This window comes from Stegastes partitus, unplaced genomic scaffold, assembly GCF_000690725.1.
Source record: "Stegastes partitus isolate 25-593 unplaced genomic scaffold, Stegastes_partitus-1.0.2 Scaffold2036, whole genome shotgun sequence".
NCBI classification, from domain to species: Eukaryota; Metazoa; Chordata; class Actinopteri; family Pomacentridae; genus Stegastes; species Stegastes partitus.
In genome coordinates, this window is record NW_007579767.1 from 63,523 (window position 1) to 74,931 (window position 11,409).

Consider the following 11,409-nt stretch of genomic DNA (forward strand, 5'->3'; position numbering starts at 1 on the left):
CGAATCATTAGAGCTACGCTGGCAAGCAAACCTGTCATACATTAAGTGTGAGAGCTCGTTTATGTCAAGTTGATCATTTTCAACTGAGCTACATCCGGTAAATAGCAAAGATGAAGCACACTTTTTCCTAACAAGGGGTGGAGCAGGGTGGTGGGTGGGTTGACTTTTTTTTTGTGTACATTCATACTTCATATTTATTACTTCTACACTGAGGTCAATAAGAACCATCAGTCCAGCCAGGCTGAGTTCTTAAGACGTCTTTTAAAAAGTCTGTCTGCAAAGGTTTTTCTCTTACATCGATCAGCATTATGTAGCTTCAGTGGTCTCTCTGAACATGCAACAATGACAAAAAAAAAAAAAGGCAGCATTATTCAAGGAGCAATAACCAGCTATAAGAGCAAAAAGATGTGATTTACAAACTTGTGTACGAAAATCCAATGATGAATAATGTTTGATAGGTCAAAAATGTCCTGTTTCTAGAAAAAAAAAACAACTAACCAAATTGCTGTTGTGCCGACTCTAACAATGGTGTGACCACTTAGTTACCGTTGCATTCAGTAATGACATTTTATAAAAATCCGTTTTTCCTTAGAGACCTCTTGTGTGGATGTTTGTTCTGCTGTTTTCTTTGCTGTTTCATTGTTAAGTGACAGAGAGTTCCCCTCCCCCTCCCCCCCGTGCCTGCATCCTCACTCTGCAGTTTACCAAAGTGGCAAAGATGAAGGAACGGAGACAGAAAGATCAACTTCTGTATCCTTAAATCTCCAAAAGGCCGAGAGGGAAAAAACAATGTTCACCTCTGTCTGAAACTGTCTGTAATGTTCACCGGGCAGTCTCTGTCTTAGTTTGTCTTCGCAGGCGTGTTTTCCTGTGACAAACCTGACTTTGCATTTTACATTTCAGTTGCTGTGTCATGTTTACATCTTCTTTTACTTCATGGGAGAGGTTTGTGTGACTACTGTTGATCTAGTTTGTGATTCCTGATTTGTTAAGGAAATCAGATCACCTGTACTTGAAAAGGTGTAGTCATTTAAATAATATGTGGTGCAATGGAAGGTTAAATTTAAATGTAATATACTGGAGATGAGGGGGTGGACTCAATAACAGAAACACCTGCACTGGATGATGCAGTTCCGTACAACAGCCGAGCAACATGTGACGCTTACGATGAACTCCTATTAAGGTTCATGTCTGAGGCTCGTGTCGTTTTACTGAAATACATTGTACTGTGAGGTGTTTCTGTTATTTTGTCCACTCCCTGTATTTTTCTACGTCTTTCCGTAATCATCACATACCGAAACAAAACACTCTCAGACACATAATCGGGATTTAAGTTTCAAAGATTGTCCAGCAGGGTGGTTCTTCAAACATCATTCTTAAGGTTTTTGTTGACATTTATGTGATGAAAGGAGTTATCAGTTTACACGACCAAAAAAAATCAAGTGATCTAGTCTGAATTGGCGATCTAATCCCTGTCACATTATCGTGAATGACGCTTGTTGCACTGAGGGGTTGATGAAATGAGTCATAACTGAAGACATCTCGCTCTGCTTTTTGCCCCTCCGCTAGCTCCCAGTAGACAGACCCTCACACAACCGTGCGTACACGCGAGTAAGCGTGTGCGCATATCTCCATGTCTGGTGGTGTGTTCTGTAGTCTGCCTCGTTCTATCCTCGGATTGGAGATTGCTGTTTAATTGCGTTAAATATACAAGTATATATATATAAATCCATGTGCCAAATCCAGTTCTTGTTCAGTCCGATCCATTCCGAAACCCATGTTTGTACTGTAGGTAACCTTCTGTACAAGTCAGTATAAAATATTGTTTCTCTCCAATAGTCCCTTGTAACTGGTGCCATTAAATAAAACTATTCAAACTTGAAATAAACATTAAATAAAAATGTGTTGCGGCTCCCCCTGTGGTTTTGTGGAACGATGCAAATTCAACTTTCTTGTCTCGGGTAAAAAAAAAAAATCAAATACAAGTTGAAGCAATAATTATTATTAATGGGGTTTCAGTTTCTTTAATATAAAAAAATGGAAATTTTACAACAATTTACAACAGTCAGTATAAAATCGGGACAGACAACATGCATCAACTGTACAGAGCTTAAATAAACTGTCTTAATATAAAATTGTGTTACAACAGAGAAATAATTTACAACAATTGATAACCTCAACTGGTTTGAAAATGTAGTGGAAAAGTAGTTTTCTACCCTACGAAGTCAGATCCATAGGCTAAGACGTTGAGAAGGAGGGCTTTAAGAAGGGTCGCTGGTTGCTTTGAGGCGTCGGGACGGCCAGAATTCCTGGTCTCCTACCCGCTGACGTGTCTCCGGCTGTGGCCCTGAACCCTCGACCTGCACCTTTTGATGCGCCTGTGGAGCTGGATGACGACCACGACTTGTTGCTGCTGTAGCCACGACTGAATCAGCAACACAGGAGAAAGAGGGGGAAAAAGCAAAGAGGATTGTCAAGCTTTCTGCTAAATATGATCCTCAAGTATGAAATGTGAAGACAACACACACCCTTTAGAACCGGAGCTTGAGTTGCCGTATGCTTTCTTCTTCTTGGAATACTTGAAGAATGGAGCTTTCTTTCTCTTCTGGCCCTGTGAAGCCTTGCTACGGAAGTAGGTGGAGGACTCCGTGTCCTCATCGTCCTCGTAATTTACACTTGTTCGGCCTCGTGTCGTGTCTATCCACCCGTCTCCACCGCTCTCATTCTGCTCCTCTGCTTGAGACAGAATCTAACTTTAACACCACAAAGACTAAACAAGTAAAGGGTGCAAATGCTAAAATATGCATAACTTCAGCTCTTACCGGGCAGCTGCCACTCAGAGTATTTCTGCAGGACCTGAATGACTTCAGCTCCGTACTTCTCCAGTTTGTCCTCGGTCACACCGTCGATTTGTAGTAGGACTTCGGGGTCAGAGGAAAGCTTCTCTGTTTGTGGAAAAAAAAAAGTGTGACAGTTTATAAAATGCTGGTTATAAATAAGGAAACATCATCAGTTGTTATGTGTCCACCAATCTTAGAAGTAGCTTTTGAAATTACCAGCTATCTTTTTCAAGGTGGCAGTGGAGAAGATGTTGTAATAATGAATGCCAAACGCTTTCCCCAGCTGCTTGCACAGATCAGTCAGCTCCTTCAGACACTCCTGAACCATCTTTTCTCTCTGGGAGACGTTCTTGGCCACAGCCTTGTGTTTCCTGATGGTGGATGCGCTCTCCGTCTCATAGAACTCCACCTGAGATACAAAAAAAAAAAAAAGAGGAAAATGGAGGAAAAATGTAACACTTAAATATTCATGTTGTATTCTTCACATTGCCTCAAACCTGATGTATGACTTGTTACCTGCATGTATCCAGACAACACGCTCATGGCTTTTGTTCCAGCAGAGATATAAGCCACAGCTTGACCGTTGTTAGTGATGTAAAGGTCCTCAACCAGGATGTTATCCAACACCAGTTTTTTGAACAGACGGTCAGCATTATGCCTGGAGTAGGCTCCTCCCATCCCAAACATCCCTGTCTGTACCTTGGCAGATTTAGACCCTGAAAAAAATAAAAGTTTCCCAACATGAGACCAATTAGAATACAAACAGAGCTGTACAGGTCAAATCAGCATCTTGCACACTGAATTTGCACAGTTCTGTACCTATGAAGATATCCACCAGCATGTTCAGTGTCAGTCGGTTCTGCTGAGCCGTCCTGCCAAACCTTGATCCAACCTTCTCGCAGTTCTCCTGGACGAACTGCACAATCTTCTTCACATCTTCAGTCACATTTCTCACCTTGTATTGCTGCGTACAGAAACATTTAAACATTTAGAAATGGCCAGGTAGGTATTATTTCTAGAACTAATGAAGGCAGAAATGACTCCTACATTGGGTTTGGCGCAGTTGTCACAGCTGACGTCCGGATGGTCTTTACAGAAGCTGCTGGTGAACTTGAGCTCCCCAAAGTAGGCGAGCAGCTGAATTCTTCTGCACTCCATCATGTTCTCACAGAAGTGCACCATGCTGTGCAGGTTGTTGTAATGAGTGGCCTTGGTGTGTTTGTCACCTTCTCTGTCCACTGTAGGAGCAGAAGCACAACATGAGATTACTATAAACTATTATATATAATCACCAAGTTACCACACTGACCCACATAACTTTTAAATGCAAAAAGAAAGTTTTATAATTTCGCCACGTACTGCTGATAATCCTCTTGATGCGGTGGACGTCAGCGTATGAGTAGAAGAGAATGCAGTGAGAGATCTCTCCGTCCCTGCCAGCTCTACCCGACTCCTGGTAGTAACCCTCTACTGATTTAGGCAGACTGGCGTGGATCACATAGCGCACATCCGGCTTGTCAATGCCCATGCCAAAGGCTATGGTGGCACAGATGACCTGGTAGACAAACATGAAACAAAAGCAATGTGCAGTGTGTCTCACCTTAAACTTTAAATCCTTCAAACATATACTGGGTTTATAATATGCTATGATAATATTTGTACTTTGCATCAAGCATTTAGTCTACCAAGTTTACGAAATGATTAAGTTCTGAACTGACCTGGCAACCGTCCTGATTGATCCACTTGCTCTGCACATATTCTCTGTTACCGTCGCTCAGTCCTGCGTGATAGGCCAGAGCTAATATCCCTGCTCTCTGCAGACTCTCTGCCATGGCATCACAGTCATTACGAGACAGGCAGTACACTATTCCAGAGTCACCTGCAACATGTGGACACAATTTCAATCTGGATAATTAAAAACAAACAAACAAACAAAATACCCATTCTTTCATTGCAAGGCTACTTATAAAAGCAGCTAATCATTTGATAAAACATGGATTAAAAGTAGCTTAAGAATGTTACTTCCATAAAACATTCACAATATGCGGTTACCAAACAGCATCTTGTTGAGGTGTCAGAACTGATTATACAACATCATCTAGAGGACTTCTTGTCTGCAGACTGCTATGCGTTCTGACTTTCTGTTCCTTCAACGTGATTCAGACATGTCAGACCTCAAAGTGTTCATACAGGGTTGAATTTTTAACAGAGCAGTTACGCCACTGTTCTGAAAATAGCATGCGCTGGGATCAGAAAAAGTACTGAATTATTTACGTGGGTAGTGCTTCTTGATCCAGCTGATGCAGTCCTCGTCTACCTTTTTGGGTTTCTTGGGCAACACAGAGTACTTCAGGTTGATTCTGTTGAAGCTCATGGTAAACCTGAAAATACATCGGATGGAAAATGCACAGTTACTGATGGCCGTCTTAAGTCAGCAATAAACAACACTTCAGTTATGAATCTAAGAGAAAGTGAACACATACACTTGCGGTCGAGTCATATTCAGCTGGTTGAGGATGTCTTTCTGCACACGGGGAGTAGCGGTGGCTGTCAGAGCCATCATCGGCACGTTGGGGAACCTCTGACGGAGTTCATGCAGCTTCTTGTAGTCTGGACGGAAATCATGGCCCCACTGAAAAATTTAAAGTAATTTGGATTATTCTCAACGGCTGCTGCGAAAAATAAAAGCAGACTGCAGATTGTTAGAGCAAAGGAACACACCTGACTGACACAGTGAGCCTCATCTATGACGAACCGGGCCAGAAGGCCTCGCTCGTACAGGTTCTGCAGTGCCGAGATTAACCTGTTACTTGCACTGACCTTGGAAGGAAAGAAAAAGATGCATCAGTCATTAAAGTGTTCGAAAATCATAGTAAATGACAACAAGAAAAGACATTTAACAAAGCTTATACTATGTATGTGCGAGTCACGAAAAGCTCACCTTTTCAGGTGTGACATAGAGCAGTTTAATAATGGGGTCTTTCCTGGAAAGTTGCATATAAATCCTTCCAGCTTCACTGTCACTTTTGTCTCCAGACAGACTTGTTGCTGGAATCTAAAAACAAAACAAATGAATATAGGGCATCTAGGATTATTTTTATTTATCTGATAAATATTTTCTAATCACTGATTTTGTCTTTAAAGCATCAGAGAACATTTAAGAATGTTCATCACGATTTCCCACAGACAAGATGACACCATTAAATGTCTTGTTTTGACTGACCACAAGTCCAAATCCCTAATGTAATGCATGTATTACAATAGAATACCAAAATTCTCAAATGTGAGAAAATGCAATCAAAATATTTTTCCTAATCTTTAATTTACAGATTAATCCTTCATCTTATCATTGCAGCTCTAAATTTGCACAATTTCAGACCAGTGGAAGTAAATATACTTACATCCAGGGTGGTGAGTTTCTGGATCTGGTCTACAATGAGCGACTTGAGTGGGGAAATAACCACAGTGACTCCCTGTGAGATGCAGGCAGGCAGCTGGTAACACAAGCTTTTACCCCCACCTAAAAATACATCAGTTTGAGAGGTTTGGACATCTTCGCTGCACTTGTTCCACAGCTACATTAAATGTGCTTCAACTAACCTGTGGGCATCAAAACAAATGTGTCTTCTGCCAGAATTGTGGCGTTAATCGCTTCCAGTTGATTAAACCTGAACTGATGAAGTCCAAAACGCTTGTGAAAGATTTTCATCATCTCTTGTGAATGGGAGAAGTTGAACCCTCTGAAGCGATCGTGAGCTGGGTTTTTGAAGGTGGGCTCTGCAAAAAAAAAGACACAAAACATGCGATAGTGAAAAAACACCATCTAAACATTGACCTACACGACAAATCCCTCCCTAAATCGGGCTCTGTATTCATCAATGACATCCAAACAGCTTCTGTGTTGTCGGCTAAAAGTAGGACTATTTAGCATGCCTACAGGATTTCACGTCTGATATCAGTTTTATGACACACTAAACTTAACAAGACTGTCTGGTTGTATATAGGCTGATAAAAAATAATGTTGAATGAAGGTAAAAATAAAAAATTTGTAAAGAATCTGACGCAAATGATTTCTTGATTTCAATATAGTGCCATTTCATGAGCACACATACAAGTATTTTCATAAAATGTTCCATAAACTGTGATTCCTATTTTTTTTTAAGCCCTCGTTGACTTGCCTGGGGAACAAATCTTTGAAGGCTTCGGTGCAGAAGCAGGTGTCGTTGGTTTCTTCTCCCATGAGAACTTGCTTGGGCCGCCCTCCTTCACTGTTGTCGTCACAGTGCTGGAGTTCTGTGTAGAAGCTGATGAAGTCGAGGGTTCGTCGAAGTACTCCGGAATGTCAGAGTCATTGAAGTCATCTATGTCAAAGTCGTCATTGTAAAAGTCATCTTCTTCTATATCTTCTGCGGCTGTGAATGGTGGGGTATTAGTTTTTTTTACAATCTCTGGCTTCATGGGTGAGAAAAACAGATCTGAGTCCTCAAGATCTATGCTCTGTTTCTTAGAGAAATTGAAAGATGTCTTTGTGAGGCTGTGGCCTGATGGAGAGTCACAAGCGCTCTCATTTTCCACACATACTGTTGTGCTAGTCTTGCTGTTCAAGGGCTTTAAATCAATAATACTGTCAGAGTGATCAGACTCATAATCCAGAGAGATGACTGAAGATCTCCTGAGCTGAGGAGGCTTCATGGTGTCCAAAGGCACAGAGCTGTTGTGTGACACAACGCTAAAGGTACCACAGCTAGAAGATGACGTTTCTTTAAAGCTAGATTCAGAAGTCACAGTGCTGTCAGGCTGCTGCATCCTAAACACAGAGTTACCGCCAGTTGCAAGAATCCTTTTCCTGCAGGAAGAAGACAGATGACTGCAGTCACACTGAGAAATCATCAAACATTATGAATAACAACAAAGCTGTTTTTGACTTAAATGAACACACCTTTGAGCCCTCTTCAGTAAAAGTTCACTTCCACAGGTCAGAGCTATTAGTTCATGTTCAGGGATGGAATCAACAAGAGCACAAATGGACTCCATGATACTAAAGAGCTGTTCATCTGTCAGGTGTACAAAAACAAACAAAAAAAAAGTCAAATGAACTGACAAAATCATTAACAAACAACATTTTTTTATGTTAAAATGAGCTGATGTTTTGTTCAAATCAGAAAAAGGCATGAAACCCACTTGTTTTGTCTTTTGCCTGGAGATGCGAGGATTCATGTAGTGTTGTGACGGGACCCTTTGATTGCACAGGAATGTCTCTACTTTGAACATCAGCGGATTTTGGTCTGTTTGAAAAGAAAGCAATGTTAAGTCCTGCTGACTGCAGGGCGTGAGACACATTCATTAGAGGTTGTTCTTTGGTTATTTTTAAAATATTTTTACTTCTCTTTAATATCAAGTCTATAATACAGGTCAATAAAACATGCAAAATTAAGGACGTTGCCATGACAATGATAGCAACCAAAGGATTCAAAGATTTTTTTTTGCCATATGCATCAATAAAAGTTATCAGACCTTGCAGTCTCTCTAACTAGTGCCGTGATCAACCCATTTACAGAACGCACTCACCTAAAATTCTCTGCTCATATATATTGACGGAGACAAATATGCAAAGAACAGTGCAAAGTGTATGCACACAAAAACTATGTGTAAAAAAGCATGTGCAACATTCATGGTTTAAAGTATCAAGATAAGCAAAAAATAAAATAAAATCCAACATTGTGAGACTGCAGCAAGTCCTTGGGTTGATGACGTGGAAAGAGGAATTGAGGGGTGGAGCAGTGGCTTGGAAATGTTAATCAGTATTATGGCTAAATGGTATAAACTGTCTCTACACCTTGAGGTTCTGTGTGTCAGTCTTATGTAACGTCTGCCGAGCAGCAGGAATATGAAAAGGCGTTGCTGGGTTTGGTGCTGGTGGGTGGAGTCCCTGATAATGTCGTTGGCCTTTCTGAGCCATCTTTGATGACAGATATCCTGTAGAGATGAGAGGGCCGTACCTATGACACTATATACAATATCATAGGCTGTACCTATGATCGTATCGATTTGCAGATGATTAAAATGATGTGAGGCACTCAAGAATTACCGTCAGCAAAAATGTGGCCCCTGTAATAAATGTACTGTCAAAACTAATATGGTTAGGGTGCTCCTGTGACGTAGGAGTAAAATCACTGGCCATGACCAACCGTCGTGGTCATGCATTCGTCTAGTGGTACAATCTAATCATTTGATTTGTATAACAACAGGTGTAGCAACTTACAGATTCTTTTACTCAGAGCTCATAACAAAAAAACCGAGGAAAAAAAAAAACAACATAGCTAAGAGTTGGGAAGAAAAGCTACAGACTACAGACTATTAAAAAAAACTCTAAGTATGCTTTAAGAATCAACTCATTCTCGACCATGTATACACTGTAAATTATGAGAACAGAGGTAAAATACATTAACAAAATGTAAATACTGACCTTTTCTCCTTTACAGAGGTTGTATAAGAGATCTCATCATTGACTGGTGAAGGGGGAACGCAATCAAAGTCGTCTTCAAGCTCCGAGTTGTAGTCAAGATCGATTACCTTTGGGTCTATCCATTTTTTCTCACTGCCTGAAAAGCCAGCAGATATCTCATATTAGCCTGTGTGCGTTTTTTTTTTTTTTATACTTCAGTGCTTTCAGGGTTTGTATCTGCTGTCAAGTACAAATAAGATAAAATAGTTACCTGTCCTGTCTTCAAAGGGTTCCGGCACAGCATTGCTATCTTCTTCACTATCACTAATGGCAGACTTCAGGTGTGCAGCAGTACGTCTTCTGGTCATTTTAACGGGGGAATCCTCCACACTAGGACATTGTGAAACTGCAGCTTTGTCAACACTGTACTCTGGCTCATCTGTTTCCATACAAGATTGCTCACCAGTCTTGTTGCTGAGTCTCTCAGGCGAGGCATCATGGTTTAGTTTCCCTGCAAATTTTGCTTTTTCTTCAGTAGGACATGACAGTAGCTTGCTGCTTTTTCCTGATTTCTCTGAACTGAATGAGTCATTTTTGGTTTTGGCAGGCGTTTCAAAGTCATCAAAATCGTCCCAGTCGTCCATAGGGACACCAAGAGATTCATCCAGACTTGTGGAAATGATTCCTTTGCCACTAGAAAACTCTGGATCTGGTTTCGTTGGAGCTGGAGTCACCTTAAAACCAGACACTGCTGGAGCAGTCTGACATGCTGGAGAAGGGTTAGCTGCTTGGCTGATGGAGTCTGATTCACATTTTGAACTTACAGGGAAGAAGCTGCTGATATTGGACTTTTGAGGTCTGTCAAGCTTGTTTGGAAATGTCAAAGGAGATTTAGTCACCAAACTGTTCTTAGGGACATTGCCATTCCTGCTTGCCAAAACATTTGAGCTGATTACCTTGGTAGGGAGTTCCACTTTGGTCGTACCTGATGAGGATTTCTTTTTGAAAGAAAAGGCCCTGAAAAATACACATAATAGGCATGATGTTATGAAAATAAAACATGACACTCAGAAGATAGAAGTGTTATGACACATTCAACAGACAGCTCTATTCTTGAATGACACTTGTGTTTTTTCTTTCTATTCAACAATCTGATGAGAACAGCTGCCAGTGATTCTGTCTAAACACTAACATATATAAACTACTCAACGCCGTCATGGCGGATTTGTTTCCGGGGAGCTCGCACCAACCTGGTGCAGCTGCAGCAGGTGGAGTCCCGGGATGACAGGTCAGACCTTTCAGTGGGTACAAGTGACTATACCCGGCAGTGCAAAATACTTACTGATTAGCTTTAAATGATTGTGGACTTACTGTGTGTCTATTGTTTGTTTGCTGCTGCAGGAAACAGCTGAACAGAAACATTTTTCGTGCCAAACTGTCTACAGTGCGACTTGAAAATGCTCATGCAGCGGTGTGAAACTACTTCTGGATACGTGGTCTGAAGCAGCAGTAAGTGAGTAAGTAGTAAGCAGTAAGTGTTAATATCCCTTCTTGTGCCAACACTACTGAGGAGTGTTCAGTTAGCATAGCTGACAGCTCAGGGCTAACTGTTAGCTGGGTTTCCCCCCCTCGTGGTAGTTTAACCTTACTTACCCCGGTTTAGGTTTAGCCAGAGACAGCTTGCTTTGAGCAGCATTGCTGTGCCTCGCCAGTTGTTCCTTCAGGTTATTTTGTGGAAGACCGGACATTGTTGTTGAGAAGCTGAGCTAGCAAGTGTTAGCTACTAGCAAGTCGAGCTCAGTTCATGAAGAGTGGCCAGAGAAGCCAGTTTCTTCAGCATTGCACAAGACACGAAATAAAATAACTCTCCGCAGGCTGGCACACTGTTTGTGTCTGCTCTATGTTGTAACTCGGTACAGGTCATTAAACTTAGCCGTCTGTAAATTAATAGTTGAACCTCAAGGCTAATCACTGCTCGAGTACAAAATACAAAGACGGCGGAGTTTGCGCCCAATCAACAAACAGACTTCTTATTGGTCGGCACTGAAGGACAAGGAGGATTCTGGGAACTGTAGTCTTACCACGTTCACTCAGAAGATATGCGTTTTTGTTTTTTTTAATAGA

At 41.3% G+C, this 11,409-nt stretch overlaps 1 protein-coding gene across 3 annotated transcripts; it reads right to left on the bottom strand.

Moving 5' to 3' along the window:
- Positions 1-1,998: 1,998 nt before the first annotated feature.
- Positions 1,999-11,275, bottom strand: blm (BLM RecQ like helicase). 3 transcript variants are annotated; one of them, XM_008303572.1, is made up of 22 exons: positions 10,939-11,275; positions 10,242-10,302; positions 9,557-10,151; positions 9,307-9,442; positions 8,022-8,125; positions 7,780-7,894; positions 7,019-7,686; positions 6,441-6,617; positions 6,242-6,360; positions 5,782-5,895; positions 5,562-5,660; positions 5,324-5,472; positions 5,115-5,221; positions 4,559-4,719; positions 4,200-4,395; positions 3,888-4,078; positions 3,660-3,804; positions 3,357-3,556; positions 3,057-3,249; positions 2,823-2,945; positions 2,529-2,733; positions 1,999-2,425 (listed from the first exon to the last, which is right to left on the bottom strand). In XM_008303572.1, the coding sequence occupies exons 1-22, from the start codon at positions 11,031-11,033 to the stop codon at positions 2,239-2,241; spliced, it is 4,140 nt and encodes a 1,379-aa protein (XP_008301794.1). In that variant the 5' UTR covers positions 11,034-11,275; the 3' UTR covers positions 1,999-2,238. The 3 variants fall into 3 exon arrangements, with proteins under 3 accessions (XP_008301794.1, XP_008301793.1, XP_008301792.1); XM_008303571.1 differs by having other exon boundaries at positions 2,529-2,736; XM_008303570.1 differs by having other exon boundaries at positions 2,529-2,736; positions 9,557-10,302.
- Between the last annotated feature and the right edge of the window lie 134 nt (positions 11,276-11,409).